Consider the following 24,136-nt stretch of genomic DNA (forward strand, 5'->3'; position numbering starts at 1 on the left):
CTGTAGTGGCTTTATCTCAGACAGACCGTTCTATTCTGATCAGTCGGATTAAGCTTGGATTGGGGTTTTACGCTCCATAAACAGCCTGCAGGACACAAATAGCGTGCTATGTTTTCAAATACTCACATCGTGTGAGGATGAACATAAGGGACATACTGTTGTTAATTAGGAAACAGAACAAAAGGAATAGTTCACTCAAAAATGAAAATTGTAATATTTACTAATTGATGTTTTTGTGTTTGTTTATTCTCAGGTCATAGAGAAATTCAGCATTATATCACTTATTTACTGATGGATGCTCTGCAGTGAATGGGTGCCGTCAGAATGAGAGTCCAAACAGCTGATAAAAACATCACAATAATCCACACCACTCCAGTCCATCAGTTAATGTCTTGAGAAGTGAAAAGCTGCGTGTTTGTAAGAAACTTAATCAAATCAAGCACTGTTTGTTGGTGAAGCTCTGTTTGAGATAATTCTGTGTCAAGACATAATGACTGAAATATATTGATTGTATTATATTTTTCTATGCTTACTATTAATATAAATATTTTAATTACATAATATTCTATTGTTTAGGTTTAAAAAAGCAAGGAATAATTGAATGTGAACGGAACATACAGTTATTTATTTAGCAGATACTTTTATACAATGTGACTTCAAATGAGGTTAAACATTAAAATGTCTAAATATAGAGATTTAAATAAAGAAAATAATCCTCGAGAATGAAAACGTCTCTAACAGTGGACACATCAAATAAAAACCAAGAATAATTTTTGATTTTTCTAAGAAAAACTATTTTTATTTGTGAAATATTAACCCACAATCCCACCCATCATGCCAGTGCAAACTCCCAGCGCTTCTGTGCTGAAGCCTGACGTCCCAGAAAAACTGTTCGGATCATCTTGGAATGTTTTCCTGTTCATGTCATTCCACAACCTGACAAACACAAATACAACAGAGAGAATAAATATAATTCATGTCCAGTCTGGAAAATTCAGGGACTGTAAATACAGTCATTTCAAGGATAATATAGAAACCGATCAAGACCAGCGTTGTCATAGTAAACTAAAACCATAAAAAACTTGAAATATGTTACTTGGGGAAATGTTTTTTTTTTTTTTTTTTTTTTTAATTAAACAAAATAATACAAAAAACCTTGAACATATCTCATTCCAAAGCAACATTTCTCATTTTCATTTTGGATTTTAAACTGATGCACTAAACTAAAATGGAAATACAAATGAATAAAAATTACATATAAATGAAAAATAATGGCAAAACAACACAACTAGAAAAACTTTACCTAAAATTAAAATTATTAATAAAAACTACTGTATGGAAGCCTGTTTTCACCACAAAATAAAAAATATAAAGGTAATTACAACCTTTTTTCTTGTAGTTTTGAGTTTTTGTCTTAAAACTAAAAACCATTAAAAAACAACTTTTGCTACTTGAAATAAAATATTATTAACTTAAATAATACACACACACACACATACATACATACACACACACATATATATATAAATATATATATATATATAAACTTATTTTATTCCAAGGCAACATTTCTCATTTTTCATTTTGCTTAACTTCATGTACTTAAATAAACAAAAAAAAAAAAGATACTATATAGACATATAGCTTAAAAATAACAACTTTAACTAAAACTGAAAAATAAAAACATTTGAGTTTTTGTCTTAAAACTAAAACTAAAAACCATTAAAAAAAAACAACTTTTGCTACTTGAAATAAAATAATATTAACTCAAAAACTCAAATAATAATAATAATAATAATAATAATAATATAATATATATATATATATATATATATATATATATATATATATATATATATATATATATACACACACACACACATAACTTATTTTATTCCAAGGCAACATTTCTCATTTTCATTATGCTTCATGTACTAAAATAAACAAAACCGAAAAAAAAAAAACCTTTAACTAAAACTGAAAAATAAAAAAATTCAAAAAATGAATAAAAACTGTAATATAATGGAATCCTAAAATAAATAAATACAGCTAATTTTTTCTTGTAGTTTTGAGTGCTTTTCTTAAAATTCTGTTTAAGTCTCACAATTCATTTGTTTGTTTGTTTCTGCCACAAAAAAAAAAATACTGGAATTTTTCAAAGATGGGTTATTTATAGGTGAAATATTAAGTTTTATTTTTTTTTTTTATTTTATTTTTTTGTTTCATAGAGATGATGATTAGAGACTCACTTTCAGACATAAATGCCGACCCACAGTAAGAGGAACAGAACGCCGAAGCCCATGAAGAGCGAAGCCACCAGAGAAATCAGCAGCTCTTTGTACAGATCTCGCGTGTACTTCGTGGACGTCACTTCATATCTGAGAGAGAGTCAAGGATGCAAATATGAGTTTACAATCATATTTCTGATGACAGAGACGCAGGTCTGTGGATAGTGAAGGATACACAAAGAACCAGGCGGTGAAGAACATGCCGATGGCCATCAGCACCACGGTGAGGTGAGGAAACACGGCCGGGTTCACCGGACTGGTGTATCTCGTCATGGCCTCCAGCTCCTGCACAGAGAACCAGTCATTTACACATCAGTGGACATCAGACACCTGGAGATGTCCAGCACTATGCTCAAAAACAAATAACAGCTAGAAAACAACAATAACCATGACATCAAGAGCTGGACAGAACAGCTGTGTAAAAGTGCTGAACTGAAATTGATTTTCCTTTAGAGGAGACATCATTTATAAACAGAAACACTTATTAAATGAATGGTGCAACACTTCTCAATGCATAACATCTATTATATGTTCAGATCAAGCTTATATACATACATATTTACGTCTAAAAACATGCATATTATAAGTGTTTGTAATGCAAAAAAGGCTTTAGCTCACTGTAGCTAACAGCTAAAGCTACCAAACTGCTGCAGTTTAACAAGACAGGAGCGATTAGAGAAAATACTACACGCGTTATTTACAGCTTCGAGTTATTTCTGGACTCTCTGGCGTTTAAGAAATATAATAATTTGCTGTAAAAGCATGCGTTATTTACCATCTTGTGACAGGTAGCAATCTGTGCGACAGAAAGAAGTGCGAGAACAGCCACGTAAGTGAAGAGTGACCGGAAGAGGAGTGACTCACGGCATAATACAAAATAAAAGTCCCAACGCTCTATAGAGCGATGTTTTTCTATTTGTCTTTACATTATGGCTCTCACACAAAGACTAATTTAAATTTAGTATCCAGAATTTTTATTCATTTATGCATCATGCTTGCATGCATTTGTATTATGACATCAGTACACATACATTTTACAAATTATGCAGACGAACTAAAAATAAAGATTATGTCTCAATATACAACAGAGGCTTTCAGAAAGCTCAGATAAAGCAATGGAAATGAGAAAATGCATCTTAAACACAATCAACAGTTTTTAATATTTTAGTTCTTACAGGGCTTAAAGCCATGAAGATAAACATAAGACAGACAACTGAGAAAATATTTTTGTGTTTGTGTGTGTAATTTTTTACCAGTCAGTGATAAACAGGGAATGTTTCACCCCACTTAAAACAAGTTATTTAAAAAAATAAAAAAGTAATGTTTTTAATCAAATATGTTATGATTAAGAGAACAAACGTAGAACAATTATGCTATAAAACTAATCTAATGAAGAGTAAAAAGAAGAGAAATAAAGGATACTGTTGTACATAATGAAATATATGAGTTATAACAAATAAAAAAACCAAACTGAATTCTCACAAGAACATTTAAAAGACGTTTCATATATTACAGAGTTTTAAATGCTACAGAAAACATTAGAAAAACAATATTTACAGTGCATAGTTTGGAAGTGCTTCCACAAGAGGCTGGTTTATTCATGACAGAATATGTGATTTAAAAAAAAATATCCATATATTAGATTTCAGAAGATCATCCCAAATGTTTTAGACTCAGAATCAGTATCATGCTTTAGTACGGCATTATGGAAATTGTAATTTTAGTGCACAAAATTGTCAGTCAACGCTCCTGGTTCTCTTCATGATCCGACCTCGACTAACACGATCACATATCACCCAGCCGTACAAAGACTACATTATGGCTTTCCTTATTGCTTTAAAATATTCAAACAATATCTAGTACATCAAAATGTTACGTGTACAAGGATAAGAGACGAACAAAGACAAAAACACTCTCAATATGGTGTTGAAATGTACACAGTGTTGGATTACATGAAAGACACAAATCTGGTCATTTTCTTCTTGACAAAAAAAAACAGGAGGGGGGATGGGGGGTTTAAAGACAATAGAATTAGAATAAATCTGCTAAGTTTTGATTAGTAACACTGAAGGTTTAGGACATTGTCTGACAAATTCTCTGAGAAACCACCGAGATCCACAATCATTGGTTACGGCTTGAAGTGTAGTATGCAGAGCAGCATACTAAATTCAGAACAATGCATTCAAAAAATGAAAGAATATACATCATAAAAGAAGGAAAAGGAAAGAATAAAATAAAGAAAGTACCGTAGTAAAAACTCAATTTGCAGTGTTTCCTGACAGGTGTTTAATATCCAGTTTAATGATCCAGTGTTTGACCCGCGATTGCTGTTGGTTCCAGTGAGAAGTCGATCCAGTTTAAAAGAAATCCAGTGACTCTAATTTAGACAAATCCAGTAGTTGCTGTTATGGCTCCTGCTTTACTTTCTTAACTGCTTTCTTTATATCGGTATCTTAACTGTTTCTCTCCAGTGAATGCGACAGCAGAACTGAGGCTGTGTTACGTAAAGACTTGCTGCTAAAATCCTTCACAAGCAGTTATGAGAAGTTTAACAAAAAATGAGGTAAATAATCCAGTTTGTGTCTCATTAATAATGAGCTGGTGCAGTTAAAGCCATTTCCAGTGTTTAAATAGTCAGTGAGCAAGAAAAATAAAGACTTGCATGCAGATGGGTCATTATAAAGACTTGCGTTAAGATTGCAAATGAATGCTTCTAGCTAAGCAAAAAGCAGATTTGAGAAATTTAGCAATAACCATCAGAATGAGAGTCTAAACAGCTGATAAAAACATCATAATAATCCACACCACACCACTCCAGTACATCAATTAACAACTTGTGAAGTGAAAAGCTGTGTGTTTGTAAGAAACAAATCTATCATTAAGATGTTTTAACTTTAAACCATTGCTACTGGCCAAAATATGAGTCCATAAAGTCCATCTCCTGTTGTTGTCTCACATCAAAATCCACAGAGATATTTGTTTAGAACTGTTTTCGATTGTAAACGGTACTTGATAGGTGCATATTTCTCTCCTGATTCAGGCGAGATGACTTTTTAACTGAAGAAAGCATTATTATGAATTATGGACTCATATTTTAGCTGGAAGCGACGGTTTGACATTAAAAGGATGTATTTGTTACATTAATTGATGGACTGGAGTGGTGTGTTTTGTTGTGAAAAGTTTTTAAGTGGATTTTTTTGGTGTTTGTTTCTGATGGCACCCATTCACTGCAGAGGATCCATTGGTGAGCAAGTGATGCAATGCTACATTTCTCCAAATCTGTTCTGATGAAGAAAAAACTCATCTGTATTTTGGATACAGGGTGAGTACATTTTCAGCAAATTTAAATTTGGGTGAACTCATTAAAATGTTGACATGTTAACACGTCCAATTTAATGGCATTTAAAGGAAATGTGAATAATGTGCACTGATGCCTTTGGAATAATGTGCACAGATAAATCATGCACAAAAACATGTTTTAAGAGGTTAAATTTGGCTTTTTGATTTCATGTTGACTGCAAGCGCAATTTATGATGTAACAGTCAATTTTATATAAAGACAGAGAAGCAGAGAGAAAAGACTGCAGAGCGTGAGCTCCACCCAACAGTCACTAACTGGTACCTGTTCATATTATATCCTGGCAAATCAAAAGACATTTAATATATAAATGTTTGTGTGTATGTGTGCAAGTGTGTATATAAGCAGTAATATATAATCGAGGTTAAGGCTAAGTGATATTTTTTTTTAAAAAACACTCATTTTCTTTTCATCTTGTACAAATATGCGTAGAACAAACACAGATTAGATCTGTCTGCTCGCCCAGATAAAACAGTCTGTGAATCTCTGGCGGCGATACGAGTGGACACAGGAGAAGTTGAAGCTGAATAGCATGAATCTTGATGCTGCTTAGCATGTGCTTTGAATGAGGAAACTGTAATCAGAACACCGCGAGGACACGTCGTCATCTTCATTGCTACATGCCGCATGACTCTGTGAACAGAGAGGATGAATGGTTAACTTATCCACAACAATGAAACACAGAGTCTTAACCGTGCACAATAAAAATGCATCACAGATTTTTTTTCAGATAAAACTGGGAAGTCTGATTCATTTTTGTGAACTGATTCTTTTGCACAGTTCATGTGAATCAAGCAGTTTAAAAGAATCATTTCTGGTTGTGTCTGGTTAGGACACATTGAAAGAGTAAGAGATGAACCATCATGTTTGAAGTTCACTCACTGAATGTGACACTCGAAAATGGTAGGTGACCTCTTGAAAAGGCATGAAAGGAAGTGACCACAGGTGGCTGGTCCCCTGTTAGAAAAGTGGTTTGCATGTGAAAACCAAAGCATATTTAAGGAGTGACGATCTCAGTTACTACAGGTGCAACACCATAATAAACAGGGACCAGTAATCTCACCGCTGTATAAGTGCTCCGCTCTAGTGAGAAAGAAGCTTCTGGTTGATTTGGACAAAGTCGCCCCCTGGTGGCTCCACACTGCCGCACCCACACCTCCTCAGAGGAGCTTAAAGGACAACAAGAGATCTAGGTGAGTCAGAAGTGCATCAGGGGTGATTCCAGGCTCAGAGGATATTCAGGATTATCCCAGACATCTGTGATGTGTCTGAGGACATCCACTGATAAAATACTGAAATATGACACACTGCAAAACACTTTAATGAACATTTTATCACCCTCAGGCCATCTTAGATGTAGAGGAGTTTGTTTCTTCATCAGAACAGGTTTGGAGAATTTAGCATTACATCACTTGCTCATCAGTGGATCCTCTGCAGTGAATGGGTGCCGTCAGAATTAGGAAGTGGAAGTGAGGAGGAAGCGTTATTATGGAGTCGTATTTTGGCCAGTTAAAATGTCTTGATGGATTTGTTTCTTACAAACAGCTTTTGCTTCACAAGACATTAACTGATGGACTGGAGTGGTGTGGATTATTGTGATGTTTTTATCAGCTGTTTGGACTCTCATTCTGACGGCACCCATTCACTGCAGAGGATCCATCGAGGAGCAAGTGATGTTACATTTCTCCAAATCTGATGTAGAAACAAACTCATTTACATGTGATGTTTTTATCAGCTGTTTGGTTTTTGAACTCTTCCTTTTAGTGAGGCCTCATTTCTTTATTTTATTTTTTTTATTTTAGTGGAGAGAAAGAAAATGTGTGTTTGTTTTTACTTAATTTGTGTGGTGATTTATGTATTAGATGAGTTTCTGTCTCCATTTAGAAACACAGTAAAGCTGCAACGAATAAAACACATCAGATCAGAAGCCTGAAAACATCAGTGTAATATCAGTGAGACAGACAATCTGAACACACACCTGCAGCTCTCAGACGAGGAACAATCAAGCGTTCTGATCTCCTGATCCATCTCGAGAATGTGAAGTTTGCGTAGGCATGCAGGTGGATTTACGCCTGTGTTTAAAACAAACATCAAAAATTCAGTTTATTTGTGCTGATTTTGATGGAAATATAATATTAATCAATGTTATGGTGATATATTATTAAGCTTTTTTTTGATAAGTTTTCTTCTTGAGAAAATTTAAGATTAAAAATGAAGTAATTTCTAGTATTAGAGTTAGTAAATTTAATTTCTTTGAATCTTTTCAATGAATCAAATGATAACTGAATCAATGAGTTGTTTCATATCACTTAAACATATTTAATCCGGTCTATGTGAGGCATGTTTCATATATTAAAATGTTTTTGTAAAAAAAAATCTATGTTGGTAAATATTGCTATTTATTATCATGCATTGTTATGTTGATAAATGTAAATGGCTAGATTCGTACTGTATTTCTCTTATTGATTTTAACAGCTGCTTTGATTAAAAATAAAAAAATCACCAATATTGCAGAGAAAATACACATATTAACTATTGTCAAAGGCAGGTATTATAAATGTTATTAAATATAAAAATTAAACAATTTAAAATACAGTAAATTAATATTTTCAAAATTTAAATAAAATGATAAACATAATGTTTATTTTTAAGAGTAAAATGATTTTAAAAGCTACTCTGAAAAAAAAAAAATCACCCATTTAAAACATTGCAGAGTAAATACATATATAAACTTTATAATTAATTATAAAAAGCAATTAAATATAATTGAAAATTATTTTCAAAAATTAAATTAAATTTAATGTATAGTTTTACTTATTTATACGTGTCTCTACCCTGTGTGTTGATACTGCGCTGTCTCCGGGACGGTGGCTGTTGTCCACCAGGCAAGCGTTTGGTTGCTCCGCTCAGCTCTGGAGGCTGAGGCGGCCGTTTGCTTTTACTGAGGAACAGAGGAGACGACGTGTGACTCAGACGGTTCTTGTTCCGGCTGTCTTTGTCCAGCGGCCGAGACTTTGCCTTCTTGTTAATAGTGGCCTGGGTGGGAACACCAGTGCTGGAGTCTGAGAGAGAGTGAGATACAGTGAGAGAGAAACGATACTGTATATGAAAAGAAGGTCTGAATGAGTCCTTTTTCTATTCAATCCAACAAAAAAAGCAGCACAGAGAAGCTTTGATAAGATAATATGACAAGATATCATTGATGTGTCAGTTCACTGATTCATTAATTCAATCATTCATCAAACTGATTTATTGATTCAGCCTGAATAGAATTCGCAACTCATTTTACTTCCATAATGTGATGCATTTTTCTGAGTCTTTTTGACCAGACAAAAATGTAGAGTAAGACATGTATTAAAAAGTAGATACATTTTAATTTCACGTTAACATTTAAGGGGGCATTGATAACACTTTACTTGAATGCATTATAAAAGTATTCATAATGTGCATGAAAATGCATTGTATATTTTTAGAAATAATAATAACAAGTTATTATATGCATTATAATTTTTGCAGATTTATTGTTACATCGAAATTGGCTGTTTGTCATGTGATTTAATGAATAATACTTTCTAAAGGTGTAGCAATTAATAGATAAATATTATAATGTATAACAATTATTGTTGAGATCATACAGTGCATTATAAGGTGTATTACAAGGCATAATAATGCATTAAAATACTTCTTTAATGCATTACATATAAAAGCTTCAAATAAAGTGTTACCAAGTCATTTGTTTGAAACTGCTCTGATGGCTATCAATTCACAAACTTTCAGTTTGCCAAAAGTTGTCATTTGTCTGGTGACATTGTTGTCATACCAGGAGTGGATTGGTTGTTGCCTGGCAACAGACTGATAGTGGCTGATTGGTTGGTTGTGGCAGGTGTTGAAGGACAGCAGGGCGGATGACTGGACAACGATGGCGAGGTGGAGTCTGTAAACAGATAATGAATGTCTATCAAACTAATAATCAGAATACGCATTTTGGAAAAATACAATGTGCATTGTTTAAGTGTGTTTTCTGGCACCTGGGGAGAGAGTGGATGTGGTCACTTTGACAGAGGAGAAAGAAGCCTGATGAGCTGGACCCACAGCAGAACGAGACCTGCCGAGACAAAGAGAAAAATAATCATATCAGAAAAAAAAAAAAAAAAAAAAAAATTCAAATAAAGTCTCTTAATTATCTCAGTTGTTTCTTCCAGAATGAGATTAAGCTGACAATTAATGGCTCAATTTTTGCTTAGATTTGCCAAGATACCAGTCAGAGATCTCAATATGAACCCAAACATTTCTTATCAATCCTTGTTTGTCTCCTAAAGAATACTTTTGAACATCTTCCAAGCAACACTGCTTTTCAAAAGTTTGCAGCCATTAAACATTTTTTTTTAAAATAAATGTTACAAAGATTAAAAATGCTGTTATAAATAAAATAAATGCTGTTCTTTTGAACTTTCTTTCATCAGAGGATCCTAAAAAAAAATGTCACGGTTTCCAAAATATACTGTTTTCAACATTGATAATAATAATAAACATTCCTTCAGCAGTAAATCAGCATATTAGAATGATTTCTGAAGGATCATGTGACACTAAAGATTGGATTAATTATGCTGAAAATTCAGCTTTGATCGCAGGGATACATTACATTTTTAAATATATTCAAATAGAAAACAGCTCCTTTAAATTGTAATAATATTTCAGAATATTACAGTTTTTACTCTATTCTGATCAAACTAATGCAACCTTGGTGAACATAAGAGATGTCATCTCAAAAAGTAATACAATTTTCCTAAAAAGTTTTTTTTTTTGGAAATGTAGGACTGGAAATCTTTCAGTGCTGTATGGGAAGATGAAGTGATAGAGAAACAGAGAGAAAGGAAGTGGACAGCATACCACAGACAGAAGGATGGACAGAATGTGACGGTTGCAGTGAGGAAGGGCGTCCAAGAGACGAAGAGAAGGCAGCGGGATGCAGAGCTACAAACGACACTGAGAGAAATGAGCAGCAGGAGATCAAACGGGAGCGTACAGAAATAAAGAGAAAGACCTCCGAGCATGACGTGGTGATGTTTACGTGTGTGTGTGTGTGTGAACATGTACATACCCCTCAACATCACTTATGCTTCCACGGCGTTGAAGATTGAGCACATAGAGGATGGACATGGAGATGACACTACAGAACAGATGATAATGAGCATGAAACAGAGACTCAGAATATTCATTTTAATGTTTGGGGTGAATGATTCCCTCCCTCACCTGAAGGCCATTATGATGACCAGCGCCAGGATGGTGCCCTGCATGAATCTGTGACTCAGGCAGCTCTGCTCTGGGTCAGACCGCTGCAAAAACAACAACAATAATCTCATCCCATCCCATCCAATTCTATTCCATCCCAGTCTAAATTATTCTATTCTATTACATCATATACCAATGATTCTGTGCAGTCCTATTCTTTATGTTTGAATCATATCCTATTCTATTAATCTATCCCAATCCATATGATTCTATTTGATCCTATATGATTCGATTCTATTCCATGAAATTCTATCCCATCCAATATGATTCTACTCCATTCCCAATAATTTATATCCTATCCTATATGATTCTATTCTAGTCCATGAAATTCTATCCCATCCAATGTGATTCTACTCCATTCCATAGGATTCTATCCCATTCAATATGATTCTATTCCATTCTATTTGATTATATACCAACTAATATGATTCTACTCCATTCCATAGGATTCTATCCCATTCAGTATGATTCTACTCCATTCTATAGGATTCTATCCCATTCAGTATGATCCTACTCCATTCCATAGAATTCTATCCCATTCGATATTATTCTACTCCATTCCATAGAATTCTATCCCATTGAATATGATTCTTCTCCATTCCATAGGATTCTATCCCATTCAATATGATTCTACTCCATTCCATAGAATTCTATCCCATTCAGTATGATTCTACACCATTACCTGTGATTTATATCCTATCCAATATGATTCTACACCATTACCTGTGATTTATATCCTATCCAATATGATTCTACACCATTACCTGTGATTTATATCCTATCCAATATGATTCTACTCCATTCCATAGAATTCTATCCCATTCAATATGATTCTACTCCATTCCATAGGATTCTATCCCATTCAGTATGATTCTACTCCATTCAATAGGATTCTATTCCATTCAATATGATTCTACTCCATTCCATAGGATTCTATCCTATTCAGTGTGATTTTACTCCATTACCTATGATTTATATCCTATCCTATATGATTCTATTCTATGAGATTCTATCCCATCCAATATGATTCTACTCCATTCCATAGGATTCTATCCCATTCAGTATGATTCTACTACTCCATTCCATATGATTCTATCCCATTCAGTATGATTCTACTCCATTACCTATGATTTATATCCTATCCTATATGATTCCATTCTATGAGATTCTATCCCATCCAATATGATTCTACTCCATTCCATAGAATTCTATCCCATTCAATATGATTCTACTCCATTCCATAGGATTCTATCCCATTCAGTATGATTCTACTCCATTCAATAGGATTCTATTCCATTCAATATGATTCTACTCCATTCCATAGGATTCTATCCTATTCAGTGTGATTCTACTCCATTACCTATGATTTTATATCCTATCCTATATGATTCTATTCTATGAGATTCTATCCCATCCAATATGATTCTACTCCATTCCATAGGATTCTATCCCATTCAGTATGATTCTACTCCATTCCATAGGATTCTATCCCATTCAGTGTGATTCTACTCCATTACCTATGATTTATATCCTATCCTATATGATTCTATTCTATGAGATTCTATCCCACCCAATATGATTTTACTTCATTCCATAGGATTCTATCCCATTCAATATGATTCTACTCCATTCACCATGATTTATATCCTATATGATTCTATTCTATTCCATGAAATTCTATCCCATCCAATATGATTCTACTCCATTACCTATGATTTATATCCTATCCAATATGATTCTACTCCATTCCATAGGATTCTATCTCATCTTACATGATTCAATTGCATTCCATATGATTCTTTCATATCCATTATGATTATATTGCATCACATTTGTGGAATTTAGTCACACAATAAACATCCTATTATTCATTGAAGTATAATGTTATTAACTGTTTTTTTGAAAACCAACAATCTCAACACCGATGTTGTTTTTTCACCTGCAGTGAGACTCTAACATCACATCTCATTCCATTCCATTATTGTTTTTAACATATGAATATTTTTTTAAAGCGGAAGTCTGTTTTAAATCATACCTTGCTTCCTGGCTTAGCTGTTTTTTTCTTGAGTGGTCCACTTCCTGTTCTGCTAAAATAGCTTCCTGATTGGCTAAAAAAAAGAGCATATTTCTTCAGACATCCTCACTTGGAATGTTCTCAAACTGATGCACGTGTGAATGCAGAGCTTCATAAACACACACCTGACGGTGCCCCCGCTGACAGTGCTCTTCATGCTGTCTAGTCGGCGCAGCTTGGCGAGCTTTCGGCTCCAGCGTTCAAGTTCGTCAATGCGAGTCTCCAGATTATCAGTGAGTTTGCAGAGTTCCTTCACTGCTCCCACGTTCTCCATAAAGATCCGCTCCTACAAAATCAAACACACACATGAGAGAGAGGCAGAGAGACTGTGTGGGCATCTGTAAGAATGTGTTTGTGTGCTCATACTTTATTGACCATCAGCAGATTAGGGATGGTCTCTCCGTTAGCACACACCACGTCTCCTCCCTCCTTCACAGCCTCCGGCAGAATCTGCTGGACCTCCTGAGCGATGACCCCTGATAACACACACACACACACAACCTGTTAACTGGACACACTAAGTTTCTGTTAAGCGCTAGTTTTACAGTCCTAACTACTAAATAGTGACTGTAATGGAATGATCCTTAATGAAAAAATCTGTACGGGTCACATTTCACCCCATATTCAAAAGGAGAAAATAAGGAATTATTTTAATCAATTTGATCAATTTGTTTCTTTTAATTTAGGGGTGAAATATGACCCCAGTTGGGAATTTCCACTGGGATTGATCTGTGTGGACAGTACCAGTCTCAGAAGTGGCATCAATGCCCACTGTGGCTGCAAACTCAGGCTTATACTGATAATGCACCAGCCTCATTTGGGAAATCCGCCTCAGGTTATCAGTGGTGTCCACCTGGAGAAAGAGAGAAAAAGTATCAGAGATACCTGTGGACTGTAAATAAATAAATGAAGACAGCTAAATTATTACAATGATGGAAATAGTTCCGGGGCCATTAAAAATGTTTGTATGGTTGTTAAATGTTCTTAATTGTCAAAACGGTAAGACCTTTAGCATGTTTTAGGAGAGATATAAAAATGTACCTCCTTTACATTCTCCTTGGCTCTAATATCAGAAGGGTGCACAAGGGAACCCATGACCTTCACATTGCCGTGGACAACCAGAGCCTCATCCGGCCGGTCCGTATTGATGCCCACCCGGCCGTGATGGTACACCGAGTCCTGCATCTGCCCTCTCTGCCACAACACTTCACTGTCACTCTCAAATTGACCCGGGTTAGACGCCTGAGAGACAGAGAAAGAAAGAAAGATAAAGAAAGAAAGCACTAAGTAACAGAACAACAATTTAAGTAACTGGCTGAGAAAGGAAGGTGTTACTGCAAATTCAATTGACTTTTAAATAGATTTACATATAAAACTTCAAATACATATTTTACACATAATTAGGTTTATGATATTTTCAGAATTTTTATTTCTCAGTAAGAATAAAAAGTCAAAAATGGCATTGCAATAACTAATACTAAGCAAAGAAATCAAAAATAAATGCAAACAAATTCAGCAGCATAATCATTAGACTGTAACAGTAATAGTGATTGGTCAGAGGTGGATCACTGACACACAGAAACAGGTTGTGATTGGAGGAGGTCGATCAGATAGATACGACCAGACTGACAGCGGTTACCCTGACGATGATCCTCTCGGAGACTTGAGCCGCCACTGTGAAGCTCTGACTGTGACAATGAGCTTGAAGAGCAACTACCAGCATGAAGTACCTACACAAAATACAAATTTTAAATGAAAAATCATAAGAGGATTAGAGGAATATTCTGTGCTATTCTGATCTTGTGGAATATTAGTATTGACAATATTTGGAGAAACGTAGCATTGCATCAATTGCTCCCCAGTGGATCCTCTGCAGTGAATGGGTGCCGTCAGAATGAGAGTCCAAACAGCTGATAAAAACATCACAATAATCCACACCACTCCAGTCCATTAGTTAACATCTTGTGAAGCAAGTAGCTGTGTGTTTGTAAGAAACAAATCCATCATTAAGATGTTTTAACATCAAAATACACTGACATATTTGTTTAGATGTCTTTTTTGTTTATTTTTGTTTTTGAATTTTTTTTGATGTGTGCTTTTTTTTGTTGTGTTTATGTTTATATGATTTTTTCACTGGAGAAAGCAATAATATGGATAGAGGATGATATGGATTTCACTTCACAAGTCGTTAATTGATGGACTGGAGTGGTGTGGATTACTTGTGGATTATTGTGATGTTTTTATCAACTGTTTGGACTCTCATTCTGACGGCACCCATTTACTTCTTAAATTTTTCAAAATCTCCAAACTCATTTACATCTTGGATGGCCTGAGGGGGCAGTAAAAAAGTTGTAAATAAGCCTAGTTAGGATTACTTTGTCATGGTTATATTTCATACCTCTGGTCGGGATTCGGCTTGCCTTTCTTTCTCATGTTATTAGCTGTGGTCTCACTGAAATGGAGACGTCCCACCGTTACTTTGGTCACCTGCTCTGGTGGCAATGTCACTCTATAAAACAAATAGTTAACATTTATGTCACAGGCCACCTCAAATCCACACTCTTAACACATAAATGTAGTAAATATGGTGTAAAACTTACAACACTGGTTTAAAGGGTCTTTTGCTCCGGTCAGACTGTGACTGTTCCACATTAATGGACTGATTCATCGCTTCCAACTGGAAGACACACAGATAAAACATGCTAGAACAGGCAAGAGTTCATAGACAGTAGTGAAATGTTTTCTGGTTGTTTGGCTCACCTTGACCCCATTGAGTTTCAGGTAAAAGCATTCAATGGGCTGTAGCCCCTCACTGGTCTTGACATATTTGGGATCTCCTGGCATCCCGATGTACACGGTCACTTGGAAGTGGTTCTTCTTCTGACACACAAATGCATCATCAGCCAAGGAGAAGTTGTTACCATTATCTTTATCTGCATTCTATGTATGTATTGGGCTTGGGAGTGGGGAGGAGGAAAGAGAAACTGCATGAATGAGGGAGGGTGGTTTGTTGTCTTTGTTGAAATTATAAGAGGATTCTAGGGAAAAATACCTAAATTAAAGTAAATTATGATTTTTTTTAAAGTAAATTTATATTATTTAGGTGATTTTTTAGATTATTTTTAGGATTTTTTGTAAGTTACTGTATAAATCTATATATATATTTCTTATTGTCTTTTTTTAAAAGTATTATATGTTATATATTAAATTATATAATAATTATTATAACTAATAATGATTAATTATCTAGTTTATTTTTAGAATTAAATCAATGTATGTGATTAAATTAACTCAATTTACTACAAAATTGTAGTGGTGTACATACATACATACATATTTTTGTGATTAAATTAATTTATTTGATTAAATTTATTTTACATGATCTGTTGACATTAAAAATATTTAATATTTAGGTTTAGTAATGAATATTGATGTCACTGATTTTCTGTTAACTAAAATAAAAAATGTAATCGTATATATATCACTATCAATGTTTTTAAAATAACTTTAAAATGAACTGTTATATTTATATTTATATGTAGACTATTATATATATATATATATATATATATATATATATATATATATATATATACACATACACACACACACACACACATTCAATTATGTAAACTATAATACATAAAATCTGTTATTTAATCAATAATTATTAACAAATTATAATTATTTTAATTATAAGTTTGATAATTTTTAAAAAATCCTTTTTTGTATGTAAATGTATAAAAATATATGTAGAAATGAATTTTCGTATGAAATCATTTCTATTCATCACAACAATTACAGAATAACCCATGTTCTAAGTTACACTAAAAAGTACATCATGGAACAAAACTTAAAGTCATGCCACTTGTGCCTGATCTTTCTCTCTCTGTTCATCCTCATTCCTCTGTCTTGTAAGCCAGATCTCTGCTCTTGCTCTCACTCCTACACGCTGCTCACCTCATAGGAATTCCCTGGCCTCTGCCATCTCTCTCTCTTCTGTCTCTTTTAGTACAGCCTGATACCTCCTCCCTATACCCCATTAAATCCCAAACACACACTCTCGCCCTCAATGCATTTCTCATTGCTCTGTCATAAATCTAAATGCAGAGGTGTGTAAGACCAGAGCAGCACCCACAGTTCTTTTCCACTGGAGTCGTATAATGAAGTCCATTTGTTCTGCTGGTGCGGCTGCCACTTTATGCACTGGTAGTTTGGATCCAGGTATGAGTTTTCTGCATCCTGCATCAAACCTGTGAAAGCACGAACGCACTTACATCATGTAGTGCTGAAAATGCAGTTGTGTTGAGGTACCTGTGTGTGTGTATGTGTACCTGGCTCTTGTTTGATGATGCCTGTGAGGATCTGAGAGTTGATAGTGCTGTTGGGAGAGTCTGAATGTTTTCTCTTCTTTGCTGGATGCACGGGAATCCCACTGGAGAAACACAGAGCATTTATTTGTTGATGTGGAAAATTTTGACCTTTGACACTACTTTATTTAATCTATTTAATAACCTAACTCTAAATAAAAAAAAAAACACAAAATAAATACTGAAATCATATTTCTTCACATGGAATTCACAAAACGCCGGGGGTTTTTAAGATTGTAAAAGTACTGCTGAACATTAAAACAAAACAAAACAAAATAAAACAAAATAAAAACAGGTGCCTGGGGACCACTAAGGGTACTCAGCAAATTCGCAAGCAGGCAGCAGGACGAATTAGAGGTAAAAAATAAAATAAAAATAAATAAACGATTAATATATTTCAATAATCTAAACTAAAATTCTAAAACTAAACTAAAATAAAATAAATGAATAATAAATAATGTTTTATTTGTTTTAATTATTTGGAATAACATCACACAAAAAATGTTGTATATAATATATATATAAAATGTGTTAAAAGATTCACCTTACTTAAAATTTCAAAGGGTCCTTCAGATAAATGATTTAGGTCATATTCTTATAAGTCTCCTGAGCTATGAAACAGCAACCTCTAAGCAAAAAAATGTTCCTCTGGTTTCTCTCTTACTCTGGTCCTTGTGGATGTTGCAGGAGTTGATGTAGCATCTGACTCTGTTGCATGTCTCCGCCCCCGCCGCTGGCTGGACCAATCGGATACTGTGAGATCATGGGCTCTGGCTTAAGGTACATGTCCCGGTGCATGCTGGGATAGTGGGGGTGTGTAGGGAGAGGAGGAGGACTGGTCATGTGACACATGTTCTCAGGCGTCATTGTCCTGAGCATGTGTGGATCTAATGTGGGAAATTAATAAGCAGGCATTCAGTTACATTTAATATGTCCTTCAATTTTGATTTCTACATTTATGCATAATAAGTTTTAATTCTTCACCTTCTGCCCGTGAATCATTTTTCATGTACATATTTATTGAAAATTCTGAAAAAGTAACTAAACAACTTTCTGTGTATGTTCTTGGTTGGTGGACTGAACTAACCGTTGGCTTGCTGGGGTGAATATGGCTCTGAGCTGGAGTCAGGAGGGGACTCGGGTAGCGTTCTGCAACAACAAAAACATTAAATACATTTTATATACTTTAAACACATGACAACACGATTGATTGTCAGGGTTGCTCTGGTTGCCCTGCAACTGCAAGGTACTCTGAGTGGGTTTTAATGTAATGCTTTGTTTATTTGATCACAGTTCTCCTCAACAAGACTCATGTTTTAATTAGAAACCAATCAGAAAGCTCACTAACAACATATCTGCTGCCTCCTTTTGGGCAACTTTATATAACAGCATTAGAGATTGCTAGGGGTGTAAAGGTGAATTTGGTACGGTTCTTTCTGTTCGGATCCACATGTGTACTGAACAAATACAGTGTAGTTTTAACCACTGCATGTGCTTAACTTCATTGGAAACTTCCAGTTTTACATATTGTTACTTTTGATTCAAATTGATTTTCAGAAAATTCAAACAATGAATGCCGCTTTGATGCTCTTTTCACCAACAAATAGAAATTTTATAATTTAGAAGTTAATTTAAAACTGCATTATGTGCAATTTACATGTTTGCATCTTTTTTTTTTAAGTCGAGTGTTGATTATTTTGTTTAAAAATAAATAGTAATTAAATTTAAATTTGGGCTCTGTTGTTAATTGTAACCTTATAGTAATGTAAAAGAGCTCCCTAGTTTAGATCAGAATCTGAGGTCATATCATTATAATTATAATAGTTTAGATCAGAATCTGAGGTCATATCATTATAATTATAAATATAAAAAAGCAATTTTATGTTTAGTTTTTCCCCCTGCTGTACCGAAACCATACCGAACCATGATGTCAAAACCGAGGCACGTACCGAACCATCATGTTTGTGTACCATTACACCCCTAGTGATCGCACAACTCCTCACAGGTTATATGGCGTGACATGTTGTGTATAAGGAGTTATTTCAAGTTTTATCATGCATGTGTCTTTGTGTGTCTTTATCTGAGCTGCGGAGGGTTATCTGAGGTCATACAAAATGAAGAGGCGGGGCATATCAAAAGGGGTGGGGCAAACTATTCAACGTACTATGATTCTAAAATTGTGATGAAACTGTGCTATTGCGTATTTTGAATGTATCAACACAAGCTCAAGATGATTCTTAACTAATTCATATGAATTTGTAGATTTTCGTACAATCTGCTAACGCCCCACAGACAGATAGGTGTAGGGGTGGACTGTCACACTTTTTTTTATTTTTTATAAATAGCATATGTTTAAGTACTGTACAAATCATATCATATGAATTCATACAAAATTACCACCTCGAAAAATAGTTACGTTTCGTATTACGTTTGTGACATGAATTTTGATGTACTATGATTCTGAATTTGCATAGAAACTGCACTATTGTCCTTACAGCAGTTTGCAACTATTTTACGTTATCGAGAATTGGTAGCCAATTTGTATGAATTTGTATCTCTTCACATGATCTGTTTATGTCCCACTGAGGGTTAGATTTAAGGGTGGATATTTTTTCTAAATATCATACACTTTAAGTACAAATCAAATTCATAGGAAATCAAAAAAAGTTGTTTTCTCATGATAAGTTTGAATCTATTCTACTCAAATTTGAAGTACTATGATTCTTGTTGTGATGAAACTGTGCTTTTGTGCCCAAGACAATTTATAACTATTTTATGTTATCGTGAATTGGTTTCTAATACATATAAATTTGTATGTTTCTGTATGACTCTGCGACCACTTTCTCTTAGAGCCTTCAGCAAACTTTCTAAGCCAGTTGAAGGATATCTTAAAATTATATAAATGAATAAATTATTATTAATATATCTAAACAATCTAATGCTAATCTAAATTGAAATGCTAAATTTAAATATATATATATAATAAATGAATAATAATAATTATTATTATTATTATAAATGTTTTACTTGTTTTAATCTTCTAAATTTGTTGTAAAATAATATATATATATAAAATTATTCTATGAATTTGTACAGTTTCGTACGTCCTGCTTATGACCCACTGACAGTTAAGTTTAGGGGTGGACCTATATGCTTGTTTTTTTTTTTCTTAAAAATCTCTGTTTCTGTACAAATAACACTGTATAAATTCATACTGAATTTTCTCATTAGAAAAATGTGGCCATAAGAGCAAAAATACAGGAAAAGGCAAAAAACAAAAAAACAGAAAATAATTTTTTTAGAAGGTGAAAAAATCCAGCTGTTGACACATTTCGCCACATTTGCTCCCTTCTGCGGTCTCTTTCTCTTACCCCGGTGCGTACTGTCCGCGGTGGTCTGGTTTGACGTGTGGCTGTTGGTGTTGGGGTGTTTGGCTCTGCTGTTGCCCCAGACAGGGGTAGTTGTGTCTGAGGTGGCCCAGCGGCGGTGGAGGTGGGTAAGGGTTTTGGCAGGGCTGGGGCAGAGACAGGACAGCGCCCTGGCGCAGGGGAATGGGGGGGCTCACGCCACACCCTACCCCCCCTGAAGAGGATGCCCCGGCCTGGGGCGAGGGATACTGGGGTCCTGGGGTGCTGTGGACCTCTGTGAAACAACTAGAGAAGAAAAAACAAATCACCAGCTGATAGCCAATATGATTTATTATCATCAAAATAAGCACATCATCAGAACAAATTTGGTTTTCTGAGTGGTACAAGCTGTTTCCAGATTCTTACATATCAGTGCTGTCGTCCTCTTTGCTGATGTATTCCTCCAAGATACTCGTGTCAATGTTTGTTGGCTCCAAAGAGCTGTTAATATCATGACCTGCAAGGAAAACAGAGGGAGAGAGAGAAACAGAAAGGTAGGAGAAGAGAGTGAGAGAGGAGGATGAGTATCGTGTTCCTACGCACTGTTTCTACAGTGATAAAATAAGTTTCACAACACCTCTTATTCAGACTCCAACAAAAAAAAGCAGACCGTTTCATGTGGCTTGCAACACTTCTGATCATTTGTTTGCTTGTTTAATAGCCAGATTGATGAGGGATCACAGATGAGGTCAATGGAAATGTCTTGGAGGTTATAGACACAATACAATTTGTAAACAACCCAAAAGGAAGTTCACTTGCGAAAAAAAAAAGTTTTCTGTTATTCTGCATTAAAGTACAGCTTTTCACTCTCCTCCCATCCATACCTCTCTATGTTTCTGCCCCCCTTCTCTACCTCTTTACCAAATCTCTCCAAATCTCCACCACATGACCCATCGCTGTAATCACTCAATTGCAACACCTGCCACAGGTCACTCTCACCCAGGCCGACTGACCCTGCACACTCAACCCAAATAAAGCACCTTTTCTTGCATAATCTCTTGCATAATCGTTCTCTTTATGCATTGTATAATAGGCTATATTTAAAAAGAGGTATGTGCATGTTTTGGGTTAAAGAATTAAAATACAACAAATATATTAGGGATGCAATGATACCATTTTTTCTGAACCGATCTGATACCACCGCAGTTTTTTTTTAAATCAATGTAGAATTTCTATACTGCTGTGGGCTGATCTGATCATCACTCTTGTGTGTGTTAAACACAATCTGCTAAATACAGACAACTTCATTTTAATGAAAAATAACAAATGAAAAAATATATAATCATAATCTATGACAAAAAAAATACTATTATAAACTAGATTATCATTCAGCAGCAGAAGTTATTCTAGAAAAATCATGGGTGCACAATAATTTTATAAAAACATTAAACTAAAATATATATATTAGGGCTTGGTATCGATTCAGATGTCCCGATTCGATTCAATTTCGATTCACAAGCTCTCGATTCGATTCGGTTCTTGGTTCGATTCTCGATTTTTTTAATTTTATTTTTTATTAATTACATTCAGTGAATATAGTTTTAATACAAATGCTATTGATATTTCTAGAAAATGAACAGTAAACATCAGTTTACAAATGGTGAATTTGTAAAAAGAAATTAAGTGCCACAGGCCTGTATTTTAAACCTTTTCTTTCTTTGTATAGGGTCCTTTTTTAAACAATAATAGGGCCATATAAAATGTTCTTCTTAATTTTTCTGGTAATTAGATTTGATCTGATTATAAATTTACTTAATTTATCATAATCAAATGAAAAACCCTTTTATTTTTTTTGGCAAACAAAGTGCTGCACAACAGAGTTTTACTGTTAAAATTTAAAAGAAACGAAATGTGATTATTCCTTTAAAAATAAAGATTTATTAATATTTATTATTAGTATTAGAAGTAGTAGTAGCATTGTTGTTACATTGAGTCCTAAGACTGCTAAATAGTAATATATTTTTAACAATTTCTTCCCGTTAAACTAAACTTTTATTTTGACATATTGCTTTGTTCTTGGTTTTTGTCAACAGTATCTCCGCCATGATAAGCACTGAATGACTGACAGGCTTTCTGTTGTAACATTAAGGCTATATTTAACACAAGGTAAATAAGAGGGTGACATCTAATGGAGATTAATTCTCATTAATCAGATCTTCTTTTAAATGTTTGCTGAAATAAATACCGGAAAAGATCGATTCGCGGCTTTTGAGAATCGATATCAACGTCATTTAAAAAAACAATTAATCGAAAAATGTATTTTTTTTTGCCCAGCCCTAATATATATATTACATTTACACCTAAGGAAAATAATACATTTTTAATTATATTTTCAGATTATATATATAAAATGTAAATGTAAATAAAATGCTATATATTTTGCAATATAATCAATGTATAATACAAATAATAAAATAATAAAAACAAACATTAAAAAAATAAATAGTAATGCATAAAGATAGACAGATATATAGATAGATATAGGGCTGCAACTAATGACTATTTTGATAATCGATTAGTTGGCCGATTATTTTTCTGTGAAAGCGACAGACAGGGCAAACCATTACGCTAATGCATCAGCTTGAAGCTTTAAATAAAGATTTCTCATGTTTTGGGCAGCCTGGATCACATTCTTGCAGGAGCTCATTCTGTTTCCTCCACTATTTTTAGATGCATTTTTGTCCATAGAAATGCGTTATTCAGTGCTGTAATTTGATGCGACCGGCTGAAGTTGGACGTGCACTGTGGACAGACCCGACTAATCGATAATGAGAATCGTTGTCGATGATTTTCATTATCGATAATAATCGATTTTATTGAAAAATTAAGATTAAAAACATAAAAACAAGATACACCACATAATATATACATATACACTTTTCCTTATACAATCATACCATTATAACCTAAAATCTTGATATTGAAATGACAAAGTGGTTTTGTTCCTCTTTTATGTTCCTCAGTTGCTTTAGATAAATTGCCCGCTAAATGCATAAATGTAAATGAGGAATGTATGCGGTCACTAAAGTGCAAGTTTCAACAAAAGGTACAGATTTACACAAAGAAAGAAAGGCAAGGCAGCAAAGGATGGAGAGAATGAGGGGAATCAGCTTCAAGGTCAGGTGGAGGTGTAGTCGAGTATGTAGAGACCCCCACTAAACCCCTCTCTTTCGCTCTCTCTCTCTTTGATAGATTAGGCCACTAATGAAGACGGAATGTGAAGAATTCCAGTGTTAGTGTTGGGAAAACTCTCTGGTCCATCATCCTCCCACAGCCGGAGAGGGTTCACATCCCGCCCCAGTGGATATCCCGACCTAGACGGCACCATTTAATCTCACAATCCTGACT

General features: G+C 34.4%; 2 protein-coding genes across 2 annotated transcripts in view; both read right to left on the reverse strand.

Annotated features, from left to right (window-relative positions):
• Positions 1-770: 770 nt before the first annotated feature.
• Positions 771-3,196, reverse strand: LOC109051058 (transmembrane protein 258-like). The gene is made up of 4 exons (XM_019068586.2): positions 3,064-3,196; positions 2,464-2,573; positions 2,250-2,378; positions 771-936 (listed from the first exon to the last, which is right to left on the reverse strand). Exons 1-3 carry the CDS (start codon positions 3,064-3,066, stop codon positions 2,252-2,254), a joined length of 240 nt encoding a protein of 79 aa, XP_018924131.1. The 5' UTR covers positions 3,067-3,196; the 3' UTR covers positions 771-936; positions 2,250-2,251.
• Positions 3,197-6,035: 2,839 nt separating this feature from the next.
• The window catches only part of LOC109051060 (myelin regulatory factor-like), a 28,607-nt gene continuing 10,506 nt past the window's right edge, over positions 6,036-24,136 (reverse strand). Inside the window, 26 exon segments of the mRNA XM_042715037.1 lie at positions 6,036-6,278; positions 6,528-6,602; positions 6,709-6,814; positions 7,480-7,542; positions 7,624-7,717; positions 8,480-8,707; positions 9,466-9,579; positions 9,674-9,750; positions 10,536-10,619; positions 10,747-10,815; positions 10,899-10,981; positions 12,973-13,045; positions 13,137-13,297; positions 13,378-13,487; positions 13,756-13,864; positions 14,053-14,253; positions 14,642-14,741; positions 15,410-15,520; positions 15,612-15,688; positions 15,772-15,967; positions 17,150-17,264; positions 17,346-17,446; positions 18,046-18,268; positions 18,469-18,530; positions 20,753-21,034; positions 21,155-21,245. Of these exon segments, the coding sequence (XP_042570971.1) occupies positions 6,195-6,278; positions 6,528-6,602; positions 6,709-6,814; positions 7,480-7,542; positions 7,624-7,717; positions 8,480-8,707; positions 9,466-9,579; positions 9,674-9,750; positions 10,536-10,619; positions 10,747-10,815; positions 10,899-10,981; positions 12,973-13,045; positions 13,137-13,297; positions 13,378-13,487; positions 13,756-13,864; positions 14,053-14,253; positions 14,642-14,741; positions 15,410-15,520; positions 15,612-15,688; positions 15,772-15,967; positions 17,150-17,264; positions 17,346-17,446; positions 18,046-18,268; positions 18,469-18,530; positions 20,753-21,034; positions 21,155-21,245 (3,089 nt within the window). The 3' untranslated portion in view covers positions 6,036-6,194.

The sequence above is a fragment of the Cyprinus carpio genome, chromosome A25 (assembly GCF_018340385.1).
Source record: "Cyprinus carpio isolate SPL01 chromosome A25, ASM1834038v1, whole genome shotgun sequence".
NCBI lineage: Eukaryota > Metazoa > Chordata > Actinopteri > Cypriniformes > Cyprinidae > Cyprinus > Cyprinus carpio.